The sequence below is a fragment of the Chelon labrosus genome, assembly GCF_963514085.1.
Source record: "Chelon labrosus genome assembly, chromosome: 8".
NCBI classification, from domain to species: domain Eukaryota; kingdom Metazoa; phylum Chordata; class Actinopteri; order Mugiliformes; family Mugilidae; genus Chelon; species Chelon labrosus.
The window spans coordinates 8914929-8937584 of record NC_140358.1 but is presented as its reverse complement, the minus strand read 5'-3'; the positions used below and the strand labels follow the sequence as shown (position 1 = coordinate 8937584).

The 22656-nt window shown below is 39.6% G+C and overlaps 2 protein-coding genes across 2 annotated transcripts; one reads left to right on the top strand and one right to left on the bottom strand.

The window, feature by feature from the left end:
* The first annotated feature begins 218 nt into the window (after window positions 1-218).
* Window positions 219-8678, top strand: nox1 (NADPH oxidase 1). The gene is made up of 13 exons (XM_084549326.1): window positions 219-369; window positions 530-625; window positions 1221-1331; window positions 1632-1716; window positions 2243-2388; window positions 3014-3207; window positions 3296-3422; window positions 3532-3624; window positions 3738-3979; window positions 5409-5571; window positions 5777-5923; window positions 6031-6155; window positions 7621-8678. Exons 1-13 carry the CDS (start codon window positions 325-327, stop codon window positions 7745-7747), a joined length of 1701 nt encoding a protein of 566 aa, XP_084405452.1. The 5' UTR covers window positions 219-324; the 3' UTR covers window positions 7748-8678.
* A 32-nt stretch (window positions 8679-8710) lies between these two features.
* Window positions 8711-19679, bottom strand: cstf2 (cleavage stimulation factor, 3' pre-RNA, subunit 2; the record flags this gene model as incomplete). Its single annotated transcript, XM_084549328.1, has 13 exons — window positions 8711-8980; window positions 9119-9285; window positions 9940-10023; window positions 10152-10270; window positions 10491-10612; window positions 11493-11592; window positions 15418-15529; window positions 16051-16173; window positions 16302-16421; window positions 18730-18866; window positions 18961-19130; window positions 19265-19343; window positions 19583-19679. The coding sequence occupies 12 exons, from the start codon at window positions 19677-19679 to the stop codon at window positions 9160-9162; spliced, it is 1389 nt and encodes a 462-aa protein (XP_084405454.1). The 3' UTR covers window positions 8711-8980; window positions 9119-9159.
* Between the last annotated feature and the right edge of the window lie 2977 nt (window positions 19680-22656).

The window sequence follows — 22656 nt, the reverse complement described above, 5'->3', positions numbered from 1 at the left end:
TATTTTTCCTATAATGCTAGTTGCGTCACCAACCAGCAGGGTTGGGTTTCCTAAGGTGTAAGGAATACTTCCTCATTCCTGCTGTCCCTGGAGTTAATCTAACGTCGGTTTCCAGCCGTCTGGAATGTGGTCACTCAACTCCAAGAGGGACAGCTCTCCTGAATGGGGCAATTTCACTCGCCTAAGTTTTTGTTTCCTTGTGCCTCTTCACGAGTAAACACACCCGAGAAAGAGGGAGGAGTCCGAACAGAAGGTATAAAATAAGAAGCGCAGGCAGACTGGGGATGCAGGGAATGTGCTGGGAGTCAAGATAAGGTGCACAACATGGGGAACTGGATTATTAACAATGGATTTACAGCCTTCATGTTGGTGAGTATCTTCAGACACATTAAGGGAGATTTTACGCACAGCATTGTGCACAAAAATTAGCGAAATAGAGTACTTAAAGGATTAAAATGAATTTTTTTTTTAGAAAGTTTATTGTATGTAACGGGGAAAGCTGAAAACTTGATCCTGGCTGTGTTTTCAGGTGGTATGGATGGGCATCAACACCTTCCTTTTCGTCTGGTTTTACCTCTTCTATGACTTGGGGGATCAGTTTTTCTACACTCGTCATCTTTTAGGGGTAAGTTAAGACACTGCTAACACCTCCACAGAGAATAAACGGTACTTATTCCTTGGAGGAAGTACCCGTAGTGTATAAGTAAATGTACGAATGCAACAATGAAAAAATCTAAACAAAGTCACACTTCTGCTACTTGTAACTGTTCCTGTAACTGACATTAAGATATCAATATAACTGATATTAAAAAAAGAATAATAATAATTAAGACTGAAGCAAAACTAAGTCTTACTTTAGTGGAGTTACAATTAACTTTGTAGCAAGCTTATATTAAGTTATATTCCTTTTACTTATTTTTTTAAATTCTGCAATCTTAGATTTTCTTGTTTTCAATTACGTTATTTAAATGAAACTAATGTGTAAAGTTTTATCTGATCTGCTAACAACAGACAACTGCTTTTCTTTTAAGGAGAACGTGATGAATCAGACGAATATATAGTGTATAGAGAAATAGTTTAGTAATGTACAAGTACCTTGAAATGATCCTTAACCACAGTACTTGAAATAAAGTTAATTACTTTCCTGTATTGCTTTTCTCGTAAATACAATTGCTACTTTCCTCCACTGATTTTTCATCTGCATGTAATATTCATTCCAGTCTGCCTTGGCCTGGGCCAGAGCTCCTGCAGCTGTCCTCAACTTTAACTGCATGCTGATTCTGCTCCCGGTGTGCAGGAACCTGCTCTCTCTGATCCGAGGCTCCTTCGTGGTAAGATCATGATGTTGTCATGTCACAGCAGGGCGAGGTGGTGCTCCACAACCCACGCAATTTTCTTTCATAGGTCAAGCCTTTTTAAGCCGTCAACTAGTTTATCAAGTTCTTTCTTTTTAATTGTTTGCTAAACTTTTTTTTTTTCAATATCAAAACATAAAAGCTGTTTGTCTTGGATGCCCTACACAGTTTAATTTCATATTTTGAATACCAACAGTTCATTAGACACACAGGTGGTTTCTGCTCTGGAAACTAGTCTTTGCCATCTCTTACTTCCCACTGACTTTATCTTTGCAGTGTTGCAGCAGAACTATGAGGTCGCAGCTTGACAAAAATTTGAGTTTCCACAAGCTGGTGGCGTACATGATCGGTCTGATGACAGGTGAAATGATGCATGCAGTTTTCCATCAGGTTTTTAAATGGTTGTCAGTACAAGACTCAACTTTAGTTCTCTTGGGTGGATATTTTAATAAACTTGTTCCCTAGAGTTGAACATTGGAAATCAAATGAGTTGAGTTTTATCTATTATTTTGGTGCTGTAGATGTAAATTTTAACTGATGCAATTTTTTTGTTGTTGTAGTGTAAAAAAAAAAAAAAAAAAAAAAGGAAAAAGGAAGTCATTGTGACTTTTCACCATTACTCATTTTCCCCACAGTGGGCAAACATGTCTGACTTGTTGCTAATCAGAGTTAAGATCAACTACAGGTTTCTTTACAGGCTAAAATAAATAATGACTTTGGGTGAATTTAAAAGACCATTAGTTACTCTTTGGTTACTCATACAAAAAATGACAGAATACTAGAAAAGGAATTTAAAAAAAATATGTATATATAATCCAAAGATATTTCCAAAGTTCAAATCAAACTAGCTTTTTTTAAAAAAAAGTCTCCTTCGTGTGTATTTACAGCTGTTCACATGATCGCCCACTTGCTGAACCTGGAGTGGTACAACAACAGCAGACAAGGTGTTTATGATGAACTCAGCACCGCTCTGTCCAACCTGGAGGACACACACAACACCACCTACCTGAACCCAATCCGCACCACAGACATTGTAAGTCATCCTGAGTAAATAGTAACTTTTTTTATTCCACCGTTGGCAAACTGTACATACAGAATGTCTTTATATTTCTAGTTTTTTTCTCTATATATTTTTCAGAGCATTGTTAATTTGTATATATTTTTCAAATTTGTATTGTGTCGTTTTGGTAACTCTTTTTTAACCATGTCGAAGTCGTCATTGTCTTCTGTATATATATTTGCCAAATTCCGTGCTACTGTGACAAGGAAATTTCCCATACGTGGGATTAATAAACATGTCTTATCTTATCTGTCTTATCAAGTTTTCACTCGCACAGTATAAAAATGAATCTGAAAACACGATGCATTCACTCATCTGATACATTCATTACATTAATTTCTCGCTTTTAAAACATTGTGTAGAGAGAGAAACCTTGGAATGAGCAGCCAGATGAAAGGATTTTTAGCATGAGCTGTAGATCCTGCATTCTGTGGTTATACATCCAGCATTTGTTGAGATATCTCACTTAAAATAAATGTTAACCTCCCTTAATAAAGTTATTAGAACATATTATCCGGAGTTTTTTTTACTTGGTACAGCATTTTGTGCGAGTTGTTGTGCTGTCTTGCTCACTACTCTCTTTCTGCTTGTGTCTCAGGATCCACAGCAGATTCCAACCTACTTCGCCTTCACCTCCATCGCCGGCCTCACGGGCGTCATCATCACTCTGGCTCTCATCCTCATCATCACCTCCTCCATGGAGGTGATCAGACGCAGCTACTTTGAGGTCTTCTGGTACACACATCACCTCTTCATCATCTTCTTCGCCGGTCTCGTCTTCCACGGAGCTGGGTAGGCACAGGCGTCTGCTTTCTTTTCTTTTACATGAATGCTATTGTTGTTATTGCAACCCTGTTTCACTTGTCTCTCTTGTATTCAGGCGCATTGTGAGGAGTCAGCGGGCAACAATTCCGCCACACAACTTCACCATTTGTAAAGACCGCCCTGACGACTGGGGAAAGATTCCTGAATGTCCCATCCCACAGTTTGCAGGAGGCTTCCCACAAGTGCGTCTTGTTGTACTTTTATTGCTACAATTCCTAGAACAATAGAAACTCCACCAGTCAGTAATTACATTTAATTTAATTTAATTACATAATCTTTTACTGATTTCAGACCTGGATGTGGGTGATTGGTCCAATGATTCTGTATGTCATTGAGCGCCTGCTGCGTTTCGTTCGTTACCTTCAGGCTGTCGGTTACAGGAAGGTATGTTTGATATATATATATTACACATATATTACATATTGTATATGTTATTACATTTATATGTAATTGAGTTGTTTTGTAGATTACTTGCATCCATGTGCATTGTTTTTTAGATTGTGATGCGACCGTCTAAAGTGCTGGAGCTGCAGCTGGTGAAGAACGGCTTCAAAATGGAGGTGGGTCAGTACGTCTTCCTCAACTGCCCGGCCATCTCACGGCTGGAGTGGCACCCGTTCACCATGACCTCTGCCCCTGAGGAGGACTTCTTCAGTGTCCACATCCGCTCGGCCGGGGACTGGACCGACAAACTCATCCAGATCATGCAGGAGCTGCCAGAAGGAGCTCAGGGACCCAAGTGAGTACTTCCATTTTTGTGCTTTTTATTTTAAAATTGTGTAATACAAGCAGGATTTCAGGTGATCCCTAGGTCTCTGTGTTAATTATTGTTTTACATAGTATTCTCTTTAATGGTAAAAAGCTCCAACAAACATTTTTTTTGTTCAGTGTATGTGTTTGACTTAAATTATTATCTAAAAACCACACTGCAGTTACTCCAGTGCAGTCCCCCAGCCGTGTTGTTATTGAATTAAAACTCAGTCTCTGTCACTGATTAAAAAATCATTCAGACATCTTTCCCATCACACAGTCTTTATCAGCAAATGGAGTGGTCCATTTGTCATTGCTGATGTTTAAATTTCCATTTTTTTCTGAGTACTTAGAGACCATCTTATTCATGTTGTCCTAAGCATGAGCATCAAATGATATAATATGTTTTAAAGCTTCACAACAGCTACTAATGGACCTCACCGCGCCACTGTTTGTGTGTTTGACACATACCACACCACAATGTACCGCTGTGGTAGATTGTGGTGTGGTATGTGCCAAATACACAAACAGTGTGGCATTGGTCCATGATACATACTTCTTACGATAAAAATAAACATAAAATATTTTTATTCAGATGTTGTTTTTTGCTAAGTAAACATTCAGAAACATTAGACACGTATGAGAGGTTGAGCACAGTCTTCTGTGTTCATAAAAATGTAGTTCAAAAATAAAACAGTGATTCCAGGCTGATTTCAAACCCTGTACACTAAAGTGGCTTGTCTGTATGTAACCTTTAATCTGTACCGTATGGACGTTTATACAATCCACATTGATATAAGTGTTGCAAGGCTCATACTTATGTGGCAGTGCTTGTAGTATGGGAATGATGATGTTTGCAGTAGTGAAGATTAGAGGTAAAATTAAACGAGTAAGATGGTTCTGCAAAGGTTTTATTTAAATTTTTGGCCTAAAATGAAAAAAACACAGCTAATCATGGACTGATTTTTTGTGTCGTTTTTTTAATTTTAATATCAGGAATGACACCTATATTTATGGCAGACATTTAGTAAAAATGTCTGTTTTGTAGTAGTTTTCTGGGGGAAAAAATGTTGGCCATTAACAATGTGGTAACTTCAACACAGCATGGTGCTAATACATTAGATTTATTTTTTACTCCCCAGTGGACGCAGTTATAAGGAAAATAAAATGGGCCTAACATGGAGCCTTGGGGTACACCACAATAGACATTAGCAAGACTTGTCAAAGGGATACTCCCAGTCAACTATTAAAAGGACTAAAATAAATCCAGATACCTCTGTAGTCTGTATATGTATACACATATTGTTAGTTTATATACATTAGCTGGATTTGCCAAGCTGTAGCCAACAAGTAGCTCTTTAAAGTCGGTGTTTGTTTATTGGTCCTAATGATGGAATTCATTACTCGTTTGTCCTTAGAATGGGTGTGGACGGACCTTTTGGCACAGCCAGTGAGGACGTGTTCGACTACGAGGTCAGCATGCTGGTTGGTGCTGGCATCGGCGTCACTCCCTTTGCCTCTATCCTCAAGTCCATCTGGTACAAGTTCAAAGACTCCAATCCTAACCTGCGCACCAGAAAGGTGAAACTCCCACAATTGGTCTATTTCTGACATTTGAACCTGTAGATATATTTCACTGTGTTGAAATGTGCTTGATGGATGAAAGACAGTTGCTTTTGTCTTTTAAATAAAGCCTGCTGTGAGTAAGAAGGCGAGTCACCAGCAGTGTGGCTGGCTCTTTTGTAAAGGGATCACTGTTTCACATGCATTTGCTTCCTGGTTTCAGATCTACTTCTATTGGCTTTGCCGGGAAACACACGCCTTTGAGTGGTTTGCTGACCTTCTGCAGGGGCTGGAGAAAGAAATGGAGGAGAGAGGCATGGGGGATTTCCTCACCTATAAACTCTACCTGACCGGGTGGGATCAAAACCATGTACGCAAATCAGTCATCACTTTACGCAAGCCGCAGACCAAAGTGCAGATAAGCTGTACGAGATCATTTCAGCTGTGTTAACTAATTCCCACCACATTATGTCACAGGCAACTCATGCGAAGGTTCACTTTGACGACGACATAGACGTGGTCACAGGGCTCAAGCAGAAAACTCACTATGGCCGACCCATCTGGGACAAGGAGTTCGAACAAGTCCGCAAAGAGAACCCCACGTAAGATAAAATCCTCTTTTTAGAAAACCCCAAAACATCTTTAATCTCCTATCAAAATACATACAATATAAACCACTGAGCAATAGTAAGTAAGTAAGTAAATTTAATTTATAAAGCACATTTAAACACAGCATAGACTGACCAAAGTGCTGTACAGGGGATAACAAGGATTAAAACAAATAATACAGAAAAACACATTGGACCATTAGTCATAAAAACATAATTAAAAGGAACCACATAAGATAAGCAGGAGTACAGGATTAGGGAACAAGGAAGGCCAGGGAGTAGAAGTGAGTTTTTAGCCTGGATTTGAAGGCAGAAATGGAGGGGGCAGATCTAATATCCAGGGGGAGCTGGTTCCACAGACGTGGAGCAGCAACTTCAAAAGCTCTATCACCCCTTTGTTTGAGCCGAGAACGCGGCGCATGGAGAAGCCCTTTACCTGAGGATCTCAGGGACCTTTGCACTGAGTAGGGCTGCACAAGGTTGGTGATGTAGGTTGGGGCCTGCCCATTTAGTGCCTTAAAAACAAATAATAAAACTTTAAACTGAATCCTAAAAACAACTGGGAGCCAGTGCAAGGAGGCCAAAATGGGGGTGATGTGTTCACGCCTCCTAGTGCCAGTTAGAAGACGCGCAGCTGCATTTTGGACCAGCTGTAAACGTCTAATTGAGGATTGGGGGAGACCAAGGTGGAGGGAGTTGCAATAATCCAGCCGCGATGTAATAAAGGCATGGATCACTTTCTCAAGGTCATTGTGAGATAGGAAAGATTTGAGGCGGGAGATTGTTCTGAGCTGATAAAAACTATTTTTGACAACAGAGCTAATCTGTTTGTCATAGCAGAGGTCGGAGTCGAGGATGACACCCAGGTTTCTGGCATAGGGTTTAACAGATGGGGTGAGGTGATCTAAGTTTTGCACTACAGTGCATCTTGAATCACTGACAATTTGTGTTTCTTTAATTTTAGAGAAATAATCTGAGATAGATTACTCAACTATATCTAGTAAATACTTTGCAGATTAAGATTTTACATACAAAACATGTTTGATTTGTAAAATATGATGCATTATTCAGAGCAAGAAATCTGCTTTTTACATTAAGTCCTTAGAATTTCAACCTATTTTCCATGCCGTTTTTTAAAATTCAATTTAATTTCACATTTGTGCCGATAACTTAGTTGCACTTTTATATTTTGTTTTTTAGATTAATGTGCATCCATTAAAAAAATTAAATAATCCACAAAGCAAAGGGTGAAAGTGCTGGAAGTCTGGATCCACCTTGTTTCTGTTAGATCTTCATCTTAGTTTGTCACATAAAATAAATTTAAAAAAGTGCCTGAAAATAAGAAATCCTGTAATTAAATACCTCAGAATTCAGTTCAGCATTTGATAAATGTTCTGTTACTTTTCATTGCAGCTTGAGAATTTATTTTTCCAAAACTTGCTTTTGTTTGTGTTTCCAGGTCTGTGGTTGGAACTTTCTTGTGTGGCCCTGAAGTGCTAGCAAAAGTCTTGCAGAAGAAATGTGCCAAATACTCAGACGTGGATCCTCGCAAGACCAAATTTTACTTCAACAAGGAGAACTTCTGAGCTAAATAAATACATTTAAAAAACTAAATCAGGAAAGTAGCATTTATTAAGAATAATGATTAATGGTGAATGTCTTCCACTGCACAATATCTGATGATTAAAGATGACGAACCTGTGTAACAACCCGTGTGACAGGACAGGTGTGTTTTGATACGGCCTGTTCTGCACGCTGCACCTACTCTGATAGAGAGCCACGGCATGTGGTTTTCAGTGGCACTGCTCAGGGACCAGCTTTCTCTTCTTGCATCATATTTGGCTGCATAACTGTCCTTGTAGTCCTTGAACCAGATTTCAACACATTTTCACTGTTACAGACACATGAGGACCTCAGCTTCCTAGATTGGATTAGAGTAGATTCATTTTACATAGACCGAAATCTAATTTTAGGTCTATGTAAGTTGCAACTATCAAACTTCTTTTTATACAACTGTCCAAAATCAGATATGATATAAAAAGAGAGTCCTCACATGTAGGAAACTCAAACAAGTTAAGTTTGAGTGTTTTTGTTTCTTTGAAACTTTATATTTTTATTATAATAATTTTTATTTTCTAACTTTCTTTGTGCTTTTCCTAATCTTATACTTTCCTCTTGAGACAATTTCCCTATGATGAAGACCACTGTATATACTGTACATAACACATTGTGCTGTTTAAATAACACGTAAAAGTTTTACAGGGTACAAAAGCTCTTAAGCTTTGTACAAAAGTTTGAAATTGACCTTGTAAACATGTTTTTTTTCTTTCTAAAGCTTGACTGGTTAAGGAAGCAGATTTCTTGGAAGCAGACAATGGTTTATCATCACCTGTCAAATTCTCTAGTATTTCCTCATGACAATGAGCCTGGAGAAAGGCAGTCACGTAGCCTGTGGTTAATCACATTCTAAATATATGGGAGACAGTTGTTTTAATTGCATCTATTGTTTATACAAATCCTTGTGAATAAATAAACAATTTAAGAAAAGGCAGTGTGTGTTTTCTTTTATTGACAAAACTGTTTCCAGAGCTGCAACATGACAACAGCAGGCTTTGGAGGAAAAAGACCACAACACGTTTACTCTAACTGGTCATCATTCACCATCAGCACCCTGTCTGAATCCACTTGCAGCACGCTTTCACACAAAACAAGCAATGTAATTAAAAAATAACAGCAACTATACAATATTCCAAACTAAGATGAGACGTCTTGTGTGGGAGCTGCTTGCAGCGGTGTCTGGGAGGGGCAGGCTCTGAGTCCTGGCATAATGAAATGGAAAGAAAGGAAGGGAAGTGTGTCAGAAATAGAAGTGGTTCCGTGACGTTCACAAAAATGTTCCAAAAAATCTCACACTTCCTTTAAGGAATGAATGTATGATGGAAAGAAGGAAACTTCACCTGTTCTCTGTTCTTTGTTCAGTATTTCACAAGTCAGTCTATCAGGGTGCTCCGCTCGCCGTCTTCTGAATCTGCTCTTTGAGGATGAGGATGCTCTGCCGCTGCTCCGGGGGCAACATGGCGATCTGTTCTGGGGTCAGCTGCAGGACCTGCATGATCAGGGCAGCCTAAAGAGGGACAGAAAAATGTGTGACCGATGATGTTTATTGGTAGTATTCGGTGCAAGGAAATCCTCTATTGGCTTTTGTTCTCAGGTGATACATTTGCAGTGAACGTGAATATGAAACTTCAACAGGTAGCTGATAAAGCCAGAACCCCGAGACCTGCTGGTTATCATGATTTTATTTGTGTCTGTGTGTACACAAACATGGACATGGTCCTTCTGAGGGTGTCCTGTGGTGTCTGGCAGCAGGATGTTGTTAGTGGGGGACTTTGGATCCTATGGGTTCAGGGGAGGGGCCTCTGTGGATCATCTCACAGATACTTGTTTGGGATCTAGTGAATTTACACCTTGTGCTGTTCTTCATGTTTAAGTTGTTCCTAAACCGCTTTTGTGTGTGTGTCTGTGTCAGGCTGCATCCTGCTGGGGATGGCTGCTGCCATCAAGCAGTGTCATTGCTATGGGGTGGGGGTGCCTAGTCTGGTCTAGGTGGGTGCTACATGTCTAAGTAACATCCACATGAATGCCAGGTCCAAAAGATTACCAGCAGATCACTGTATTGTCACAAGATGGTCAGTGGTATTCATGTCACCTGTCAGTGGCTTTAATGTTGTGGCTGATCGGTGTATGATACAAATGTGACCGATAAAGCGACACCAACCTTCTCCTGGTCCTGTGTGGAGACTTGACTCTGCCCTGGACTGAAGCCTCCTCCTGATGGGCGAACACCAGAAATACCAGGACCCTGCAGGACAAACACACCATTGGCTCTCACGGGTTGTCAGGGGGAAATGATTTTCCAAACCGAGCCAGTAAGACTGGTTTCTTTTCGACTGTTACTCCCACAATTCGCCCATTAGACGCAGCCCTTACCGGTCTTGCAGGTGGAGGAGCGTTTGGACCCATGCTATGCAGCATGGGGCCTGGCATTCCTGCCGGCATGGGAACCCTGGGACCCGTGACTGGACCACGAGAGTCCCTCGGGTCACGGCCTGCAGAAGGAAACAAAAACCACAGCGCTCACACTTCACTGAATATATTGTGTGGATCACTGTGAGTCACTTAAGGAACAGTATTATCAACTGCACATAATGCCGATATTACAGAAAACAAGGAAATAGAAGTGTTTTAACCAGCTACCCATATCACGACTACGTGCACACAGTCAGGTCAACATAACCTCAACCTATGAAGCCTTATTTGAGCAGCTACCTCTGGTTTCCATCGGTGGGATTCGTGGCTCCATCATCATATCTGGAGGGGGTCCGGCTGCCACGTGGGTCATGTGCACAGGTGGAGCTTGGTGGGGAGGTGGCGCTCCCATGTAGCCCCGGCTAAATACGCACAGACACAAAATAGGAGCAAAAAAAAAATAAAAAATTTTGAAACTGGACTGAACAAAGTCACAATTACTGATTATTTGACATGGCTAACATTCTTGAGGTTTTCAATATATCCACATTCAGTAACTATTAGTATTTTGTGGTTGCAGCAGAGTCCACCATTCTGCAGTAATTCATCAGCATGTCATCCACTGTTAGAGTTCACCAGTGTTCCACCCTGCTATCAGGATCAGAGTTATACCGGTCCTTCAGGTCACCACTGATCAGATGTGGCACTTCCTACTGCTTCCCAAGTGTTCAACTGGCCAAACAGGGTGGCATACATCATTATCAAGCAGGAAACCTAACGCACTCACTTGTCAGTTGATTTGGTACACTAGTGACAACGAATGCATTCTGATCCAACAGTCCTGCACTGAATCTCAGCTTCATGAAGGTTCAGGTATTCAGCATTTGTTTCAAATAACAGAGAGAGCTGTTGATTCAACTGTGTTTCATGGTACTATTCAATTGTATTCTCTAGTACCGACACATGCATTATGAACAATAAAACACTGGAAACACTGGAACAATAAAAACCAGCCAACGTGAGCGTGGAGTCGACACCCTGCCCACCTCCAGTGTCTCAGCCAGGACCAACTCCTCCACAGTATCCTGCTGCTTTGTGAAAAAATACTTGCATCGTGTGCAGCATTGTGCAAGCATCATTTACAGTATTTTTCTGCTCGTCTGTTGTATTTCTGACAAGAGCAGCCAAACGTAATTACTTTCAGCTAAACATCCAACACAGAAATCATCAGGTTGAGAACATAAATGTCTAGAACTGACCGCCGCCCTAAAAGCCACTCCTGTTCTGTTATCAGGGTCTTACTTGGGGTCTATGACTTCTCCAGTGACAGAAAGCAGAGTTCCTCCTCTGGGATCATTGGGGCCATCTCCCAGCAGGCCTCTTGGGAGGATACCGCCTGGTCCTGAGAAGAAAAATCTATACATTAAACCACATATTTTCTTCACTTAATCAGAACATACACGGTTTCTGGTCAACTTCTAATGACTAATGCCTCAGTAATACTCCGCAGCCCTAAATGGGCTCAAATTCCAGGTTATAAGAACAGCACACACCTGTTTGCTCAGGACAGACATTTCAGCAAACAGCCAGGGCTGTTGGCTAAAACACACAGCAACCACAGCAGACTGCCACAGCCCGACGTCACAACACAAAGGGGGAAATTAGGAACACAGAAAAAAAGCAGGAAGAAAGTTGTGGTTTCCCGTTAATATTAACAGGGTGTAAAGGATCAGAAATCTGCCTGAAACATCAAACAAATCTCCGCTCGCACACAGAAACCGTAAACCTGACTGTTCTCGTACTTGTGTCTGCTAACTCTTTTTTGGCCATGACGGGCAGGAGGCAGGCAGAGGGAAGAGCAATGTTCAATTATATTAGATGCATATTTAACGATAGAAAATCAACACAAAAACAAAAACAGACAGGCAGCTTGATTTTAACGAGAATGCTTAACAGTACAATCCTGCTTGGAAGTAACCTCAGCAGTTTGGTGTCGTTATGAATTGACTCATAGCTTTGTGGGAGTGAACTGAAGGTTTAGGAATCGTCTATTAGCAAGAACAACAAAAGTTCAACCAACGGACTGCTCCACAGCTGCTTATCTGGAAAACATATGGCACCATGATACTTTGCTGTTGCCATGGGAGCATGCTTGGTCTGAAACATTGTTCAGGTGGTGGTATGTATCAAAGTAACATCCCCATAAATGCCAGGACCCAGATTTGCCAGAAAAAAAACAACAACATTACATTGTACTGAGAGCTATTCACTTCACCGGTTGGCAGTTTTAATGTTCTGGCTGATCGGCGAATGACTGCTGTTAACACTTCATCCTGGCAATGTCTGGAGTTTGAGCTGAATGCCGCCATGTGTATTTGTACCGAATCAAAAAAATGAGTGGGAGCCGTGTGAAAATCTGAAACGTGTGAACGTTATTAATTCCACTCTCAGAATTATAAATACCACATGTAATCTTGTTTAGTTACTAAAAAGAAAAAAAGAAAAAGGGCCAAGATCAGAATCCATGATGTCGACGGGAACACAGGTACGGAGGGGAAGCAACACTCCACCGGCTTGCTGAGCCAAATTTGCCAACAGTGCTATGGCAAATGCGCCATGGCTAAAAAAAGGAACACAAACACGGAACAGAAAATGAATATGCCTTTTGGTGCAAAAACCAACCTTCAGCATGTGGACTCTAACATCTACAGCCTCAAACCACAAACAGCCGACTCTGATAAGTAATAACAACATTTTGTTATGTTTGTTTAAATGCCAAAAATGGGCCCCTATGAACAAAAACTAAACATAACCAGTCAAATGTCACTATATTGTCGTTTGTACAGATCTGATACAGAAGAGTTCACTAAAGTGCTCTCTAGTACTGATAACCATCAAACTGTACAATCCAGTCTGACTAGACGATAGCTGGAGGCAGAACGCCTGGGCGGTCTGCACAAACTGGCTTCGACTGTTATCTAAGAGGTGCATTGTTACAAATGTAAAAAGTCCTTTTGTGCACACATTTGTCACTTTGTTTTATTTGATGGCTCCTCTCCACTTAATCAATAGCAGCACCATCATTTTGTTTCTTTTGTTTATGATTTGATCGGACTGTAAACATGATATTCTGCATTACGTCTGTTGTTGCAGTTGTTTTGTTACAAGTTTTTCTCTAAAACTCTCAGACACGTGCTCAACTTTTCTGAAATTAAGGATTAAAATTAAAGTTCTGCATGTTTGAAGATTTGTTAAAATAAAAAAATAAAATAAATAAATAAAATAGTCGTGCGGAAACTCTTGATACTTGGCTCTGGACTCAAACCTCTATCTTTTCATATACAGTGTCACTACCCTCATGTCATGGCATATGGTGTTGTAGTTATGATAGAGGTCTGAGATAATAATCTTTATATAAACAGTTTAAAATATCTACTCAGTTATCTGCTCTAAGGGCTGACATTTGCAAGGACAGTGCTGCACCTCAACAATTGCTACGACCTGACTGGAGGACTGAGGGAGTACAGTGATACCTTGAGGCCGCTCGATAGCAGCTTGACCCGACGATCCTGTGGGAGAATGCTGTAGGTTTCCTGAGCCAGCATTAAAAAGTGAAAAGAACAGGAGACACAAGACTCAAGAGAGCAAAGCAGCATTGGAGCGCGCTCATGAAATAATCTCATGCACACACAAAGACACAGAAGAGGGAACTTATAGCAAGTAAACAATGCAATGTCTAATATTTAGGGGTTAGAGAGAAAAAAAAAAAAGAGGAATATGTTTCACTATATTCCTCACGAGGAACCGCTCCGCTAACTGCATGGCTCTGGTGACACCTAGTGATCTCAAAGAGCCATGACGTGGTTTTGATGTATATTCAGAAAGTAATCCGACTTCTTCAAGTTTTGTACACTGTGTTTTAAAGCAGATTTAAATTTCTAGAGTTTTGCCAACGTTCAGTGCAAAAGATTCTCTGATTTGATGGCAAATATGTTCTTTTGGCAGAATTTCAAATACTCTAACCTTTAGATTCTTTGTCACCTCCTAATGAAGGTCCTTGATGCTCAGTTTTTTCTGAGAAGAGCCACAGTGATTGCAAACTTTAGCAGTTTCACAATTATTGTGCTCCCGGAACACTAAAAACTTTAGGACCGCTTGCCTTTTATGGTCTACAGAGAGTTCCTTGGACTCTCTGTAACTGTAAACTGACTGTCTGACAACTCATTTAAGTGAGAGATTTCAGCTTTTAATTATTAAAAACATTGCAAGTATTTCTAAAAACGTGTCGATTTGGATTAACACATGCAATAAATGAAGGGTTTTAACACTTTCTATATTCACCTTAAAAGAAAGGCATCAAATGTTTTTTGAATTGGCCAAATTTATAAAAAAGTTAAATGCACAAGAAATACTGTACTGAAATTTTTTATATGCACAAAGCCACTTAATAATCTGCAAACAAATCATTACTGATAATTGTGGTGTACGGGTACAGTATATTTTTAAATATTACAATTTAAGCATTTCTGATATGAATGTTTAAGTACTGTATGAAAGCATCCTTGGTTTAAAATATTCAGGTTGACTTTAGTGCCTACTTGAAACAACCTTGAACCTATAACACTTAAATCGACTATGCACATTTTATAAACATAACTCTTTATAAAAAAGACGTTCACAACAAAAAAGCAAATAAACCAGAAGCAGCTACTGCATGGCAACCAAGTGGCAACAAGTGAGCAAATGTCAAAAACAGCCACATTAACCTTAAGAACTACAGATGTGAGAGTTCACACAGACATATCCAAAAAAGGTTCAAAAAAGGCAACTGGACTTGTAGATTTTTAGAGAAGACGTTTCACCACTCATCCGAGTAGCTTCTTCAGTTCTAGGGGACTGGTGGGAAGTCTGAGGTTTAAATAGGAACTCCTCCTGAAAAAACTTGCTTGTTATGCTAATAACCAGAAACTGGTGCAGCTAATTTCCTGCACCAGTTGAAGTCTATTTAAACCTCAGACTTCCCACCAGTCCCCTAGAACTGAAGAAGCTACTCGGATGAGTGGTGAAACGTCTTCTCTAAAAATCTACAAGTCCAGTTGCCTTTTTTGGATATACCATGACCTGGATGACTGAGAACCTTCACAGACATTTCACACAGACATGACTTCTAAAAAGAGGCGCAGCAATTCGAAAGTGCAATGAAGTACGCATGCAGTCTGAGGATTACCTGGAGGTCCGACTGGTCCTGGTACAGGCCCTGGCACAGACATTGGTCCAGGTACAACACCCATGTTGGGGGGCTGCATCATCTGAGGTGCCCCATTGACATGCATCCCAGACTGATCGCATAAAAGAATTAAAAAAAAAAAAAATTACTACTATAAATCAGGAAATATAAATAACTAAATAACTAAAATTTATTCTTGAGAGTCATTTTGTTAATGTATAAAAGCATCTACTTTCTGCTATCTCGTCTTTCTTATGAGATAATAATAAAAGCCGTTATTAGACGAGCTGAGGCAACTAAAAGTTAGATTTAAACTGCAACCGGTTTCACTCTACTGATTTCAGTGGTTAAATTTACTTCATTATTAACCAGAGAAATGCACAAAGAAGAGACGTGGCAGACCACTTTGTAAAAACCTACACTTTGAACAAATGTTTATCTACATGCACGTTGCGATTTGTCCAAATATTGTCCTCAATTTTTCATTCACTTCCATTAAAGTTTCCAAAATGGATTCATTCAAGCAGGTGGTTTTAGTCTGCTTAGAGCTCCAAGCGGCTCTGAACCAACTTTGGACGCTCCTTGAACAGAAATGTAATGTGGACTTAAAGAGTGAAGAAGTGTTCTGCTTACCACAGGTTGAGGCTGAGGCGCTGGCACGACGGGCTGTGCAGGCGGGGGATTGACTGGCGGTGCTCCTCCAGCCTGTCCGCTGGGAATCAGAGGCTGGACTGCTGTTTGACGATGGAGCATTTTCTGTACGCAGAGAGACACGTCTCAAAAATTTGTTTTGGTTTGGATCTACCGACAAATGACATGGTCTGAGTCAAGAACCACGAAAGTACGCTCATTTAAGATTACACTAATCACTTCACTTCTCTCACCAAGGCTATCTCAGGGTCAACAATCCGCATGACCACTTGGGCCTGCAGCAGCGCGTAGGCAAGCTGAGGGTTCTGCAGCAGCATGTTCCTTGCCTCCTGAGGACTGTTTTGCACACACAGCTGGAGACAAATCAAAATTTCAAGAAGAATTCAATATTAGAAACCACAAGAATCACACGTTAACAGAGGGAAAAACCAAGGTCCTTCAAAGATTTAAAAAAAAAAAAAAAAAAAAGCACTTTTCATGCACCTATATAATTCAGGTGCATGTCGATGACTAATGAAAGTTTTGGCAGAAGCACCAAACATTTCGCCTAAGATGTCTGTAGTATCTGCATCGGAGCACAACACTCTGATCTGCATATGGAGCTATCCTACTGACACAAGCTTTGGTGCAACAAAAGACTTTCCCAGCTGGGGGAAAAAATGTCTGCAGTGTGGTGTTTCTTTGAGCTTAATGAAGCAGACTCCCAGCTGTGCAAAGATAAGCCTTTTCTGGTAGAGCGGAGAGAGATAGGCCATACAGCAGAGCCTCTGTTAATGAAAGGAACAGCATCTGCATACAGCTGTCAGGCTGGAGGTGATTCAGACCGACTGCATTTGTCACCATCTTTCCTGGAGACCAAGAACAGTAAGCAGCTTCATGGAGTGTCTTTACACATGGAGCTTTAACATGGACAGTTCTCAGCACAGGTGTAAATACAACCAAGACGCACTGAGATCTGGGGCCTGTTCAGAGCTTGCACTGAGAGCCGATCTGGGTGATCCGATCACGTAAAAGACAGGTGTGAACACCCCCATGACGCACTGAGATCCGATCTCTGACTACATTTGAGGTGGTCTGGGTCGCATGTGCCTGCATTCCTTTGGTAGTGTGAATGCAACGCGTCCTGAGTCACATTAAAAACCGACTATACTCAACAAGAAAGTATTTAGTGAGTACACTGTGTGTGATTCTGTGTAAATTATTGATTCAGACACGTTAATGCACAAGGAGCTGTCTGTGGTTAAGTGTATCCTCAATCACGGTGTCTTTATTTACATTTATTACTGGAGATTACAGTGCGTATAGAAACTTCCAAGGTTGGAGTTATAATCTGAGTTTTGTGCAAGTCTAACTAATGTCAGGGCAGAGATCAATAAATAATAATTTATTGTCTGCGCCAAAGTCGCAACATACACACATAAAGCGGACACATTTGGAGGAGGTCTGTGCTGCATGCGTCCACATCCTTATTTAGCAGTGCAAATGTGCTGTGGGCAATATCGAAGGGGGATCTTTTCAACTGATGTCCTCCGCGTAAGAGTCCTCATTTGATTCGCACTACAGCTTTGAATGTAGCGTTGAAAAGTACTTCATCACAAAACAAAAAGGTGGCGTGCACTTGGCGCAAAGTGCTTCAGCACCTGAAGAGATAACACATGTGCTATTCTAGATGATTGACTGGTCAGAAAAGACAAGAGCACCGTAAACGTTGTCTATTCATGAGTGGGGAGATTTTTTAAATCATCCATGTTGTTAGCTAACAAATCTAAAGAAGAATGAATTTACATATTAAGTAATTACATATGAGTGGGTGCAATGCATCGCAAAATGGTATTCACATGCTTTATGCTAATTATCCATATGGAGTGAAGCTGAGTGTATTCCCTCAAATAGTGACAGGAGGCTTTATTTACCTATGTCACCAGAGATTGTTCTGTTACACACGCTGACAGCAGGTGGTTTGCACCAGTGCCATTATTATGGTGCTTATGGATGCTTCCTAGATGATGTAGGAGTTTATTTGCATACAGAGCGGGAAACTGATGTCAGATCTCAAGTGGTCACTTCAGACACATTTTAATGTCAGGTGTAAATGGATGTACTAAGAGCTGACACGCACACATACAGTCTGAAAACGCCATGTCGGGAAAATATTTTCACTTCCATTAGATTCCTCATTAGTTGTACTTTGTGTTTCTCCTTGGTACTCGGTCATACTTGAAACAGCTTGCAAAAAAAAATGAAAATAAACAACAGTTCATTTTTATGTGGTTGCCTCAACAGCAGTGCTTTAAGCAGACTCATCAAAATGCTAAAATGCGGCAATTTGTGAAAACAAGACGCTGTATTGTCTGACCTATTCAGGAAAACATTTACTGTTCTACAAACAGCTGTGCATAATTCACCAATACGATATATAAAGGAAAGTGGATGCAGCATTTTCAGAGGTGGAAACATAATACTGAGGAGATCATAACTGTCCACAGACAGTTCTGCTGTTGAGAAAGCCGGAAGACAAAATCCAACAGAAAGAAGTTCATTTATAACTAAATATTCCTAGTTACCAATTTTATACAGTAGTAAGAAAAATAAGGGAAACTCGACTCTGAGGAGGAGGAGCTCAAATACTTACATGTAAACAAAGGTAATAAACAAACCTACCTTCATCTGTTTCATAAGTTCAAACATCTGCTCTGGTGGCAGGCTGGCCACAGCTCTGCTGATGGACTCCGGGGCCTCCTCCGGCTGAACATTATCTCCATAAGGAGACTCAATAATGGGGGCCCCTGTTCCCAAACCTGGGCAAGAAAAAAACAACAACTGATAACTAATGCTCTGCACATCTCATTCAAGTAGTAAACAGCACCAGAGTTGGAGATGATGCAAACATACTTTTGAGCTCTTCCTTGTTTTTCTCGCTGGCTGCATTGTCAACACGGAGAGCACGTCCACTGAACTCTCTCCCATTCAGGTTCCTCATGGCACTAAGGGCCGTCTCCTGGTCCTGATATTCACAGAAGCCATATCCCTTTGGCTTGCCTGTTTCCCTGTCATATACTAACCTGAGAACAAGGGGGCACATATGATGAGCATGACAATATCCACATAAAAGTTTATTTTAGAAAAATAAGTGCTATCATTTTACAACCTACAATAGTAGAGGGTACAAACTTGATTGACCATTTGTCTTACTTACCTGAAACTCACAACAAGTCCGACTTCTGAAAATATATCTTTCAGTTGTTCTTCTGTAGCTTCATACGGTATGTTTCCCACTGAAATAATTATTAGATACAAAAAGTTTACGTTAAACGGAAATACGCATCTTAGTTTGCAGTTAGTGAGCTAGTTCTTTTGAAGTTAGTGAGCTAGTTCTCCCTCGTTGCCTAGCTAACAGCAACGCTAGCGGGACATAAATGTTAGCTAGCTTTCATTCATTAGCCATTAGTTTATTGACTATGAACCTAAAGGAGGGACCAGCCCCTATCCGATTAAGTAACGGAGACTAACTTACCAAACACTGATCGTAATGATCGATCAACGGCTGGGTCTCTATTCGCGGCAGCAGCTGCAGCTGCAGCGGCCGCGGCAGCAGCAGCTACGTTCGCCATTTTGGGGACTGAAATGAGCGTGACACCAGGAAGTTAGAAGGATACATCCGTTTGTGGTAAAGGCATAAAGGCCGCGTTCGAATCATGATTCGAATACTGTCACTTTTCCTAACTGACCTCCCAGAAAATGACACTATCTGCCAACAACTTATTTTTCCTTATTTATGTATTTATTTATTCATTTATTTATTTATAATTAGCAATAGGGAATAGCTGAAGAGAAGAGGTTAGCACAGGTGGAGAGAAAACAGATGGCGCTGTTGCTAAACTGTGTTTGTCGCCGACTTCAAACCACTAAATTAGATAGTGGTCGAGGTGTACGTTTGTAATTCTTAGTTACAAATGAGACAAGTGACCAGATTCAGATTTCCAACAGAAGAGGATTTGGTGAGTATTTCTTTAATCAAATCAAACCATTTTAAAATGAGCAACTCATAGTGTAACCCTTGGTGGACTATCAGGGGCCTGTTGCAAGTTAACGGTTAACACCTGTAACGTCTGATTCAATACACCGGTTTAGATTGACAACGAGGTTTAATTGATAATTTATAATGAAAAACTGATATCCATGTGTTAAATAACCTTAAGTAACATTAAAACACAAGGTTTCTTTTTAATCATCTTCTTAATTAAAAAGGTCATTGTGTTTTGACAAAAAACACCAGTTCATTAGGTAATCTATTGAATGGATCCTAACGTAATAGTACTGCACTAAATCTTAGCTTCATGACTGTTGTAAGGTTCAGTGTTGAAACAAGACAGGTGGTAATTCAACTGTATGTTTCTGTTATTTAGCATAGACCACTGACTAAAATGGGGTTGTCAAAATCACAGAAACGTGTCAGAACAACACAATACAATTCAACATTACTACAAACCACAACACAGCTCGCTCAGTTTTTTAAACAAATGCTGAATGCCATAACCTTCATTAAGATAAGATTTAGTTCAGTATCAGATTCTAAATGTGACTTAAATTGTGATGATGACTTGTTCAAAAAGTTATGTTTCCATAACCACATAATAATAGCTATTAATATTACAATTGGCACAAGTTATGTTTTCTGCTTGTCTGTCTCCATATCCATAGTTTAATTTACAACAAATGTAATATCAGTATTTACCAATACATGATTTTATGTTTTTGCTATCTTCTCCTTCTTTGTATCAGATTTTTTGGAAGGTGGTGTGGACTAAAATGGTGAGTAAAATCATTTTAGACATTAGTTTTATGTCATCAAGCTGAGTTTACAAACTGCATTTACTTTATTGCTGCCTGTATAAATAACGTGTATGAAACTGCCATAAGTTAACTTCAGGGCATCATCTCTGATCTTAACTCTCATCAGTAATTTCTTCATGTTGTTAGCTGGTTGTTTGTCCATATCTGAAACATGAGTTCTTTTTAAATTATACTTACTTGGTATGTAGGCCTTGGGCACTGACATGAAGATGTCACTGATAATCTGAATCCTAGTGTTGTGTTTGAAAAATCAGTATGCCTTAATATATTTTACTATGTGATATATGTTATGTATTTAGGTCTATTGTGTGAAATTTGATGCTGTGAATCATACCTTTTAAATACATCGGTCCTATAAGTGTTTTTTTAGTAGCTTCAATTAATATTTCAGCTTTCCATTCATTGTTAATGTAAACTGTAGAAACAATAGCCAAAATAGGCAGATTTCTCAGTAGTCAATACGGTAAGGGGTATAATTACTGCTGCAAGCAGCAATTATATTGAATTAATCAGCAAATTATCTTCTTCGTCAATTATTTAATCATTTTGGCCGCAAAATGTCAAAATGCCATTTGTAATTGGCATTTTGTCAAATAAGATGTATTCCGATGTTTTCATTCTTTTGACCAAATAACTAAAAGATCCAAAGAAAGTCAGCTATATACAGTCTATGACTAAAGCATAAAATCTTTATTTTTAAAAGGGAGAACCAGTTAATCTATAGCCTTTTAGTGGAAATATTACAATATTTATATTATCAAATATATTTTATTAATGTGTGCTTGGCCTGATTTGTCTTGATTTGTTAAACTATTTTGATTGTGTTTTTTAAATGTATTTGCTTAGATGGTTTTATCATCTTGCTAAAGGATAAATCGATTATTAAAATAGGTTATGTTAATTGTCTTGGTGAATAAAATACTAATTGTTTTATCTCTACTAATTTAGGAAAAGACAAAACAACATGTCGAATTAATGATGTGAAACATGATGTGAAAAGTGCATCAAAATAAATTAGGAATTAGATGTGGCATCTAGTGATGAACTCCAATATATTAATATGTTTGTGCAATACAGCAGATCTGTCACCAATTGTACTTTTAGAAAGACTGTAATATTATACTTTTGTTTATTACGTGTTCATTAATGAAGTCATAGTTAGTGATGGGGTTGTACTAAATTATACTCAAATCAGTTTCTGATATCCTGACAGTAAAACTTCTTACACATGTGCAGTATAGCTACATTAAAACCTCATAGTTTCAGTCAAAACTCAAGATTTCTTTTATTGTCACTGCACATTACATACAATGAAATTCAGGTGCACTCCCTGAAACGATGCTTGAGTATGCAAGAGAGAAAACACACGACTAGCATACATATGTAGCATACATGCAGCTCACGCATACACGACATAAATAAATGATAATGTATCGGCAGCAATAATATGGGACAAAGCTAAACATTCCCTCTGCAGATGTTGGCTGTTTGGGCTCAATTCTTGTAATCCCAGAACAGCTGATGGAGATTGATTTTGAAATGTCCAGTGGTTTACATAATTACAAATAGATAGTTTATAATTGATGGAAGCGGCAAGACAGAAAAGCTGTGGTTCCACTGGGGCTCGAACCCAGGACCTTCTGCGTGTAAAGCAGACGTGATAACCGCTACACTATGGAACCAGCTGTCCGGTCGGAACCTTAGACCGGATCATAAGGCATATAGTGTTCGGTT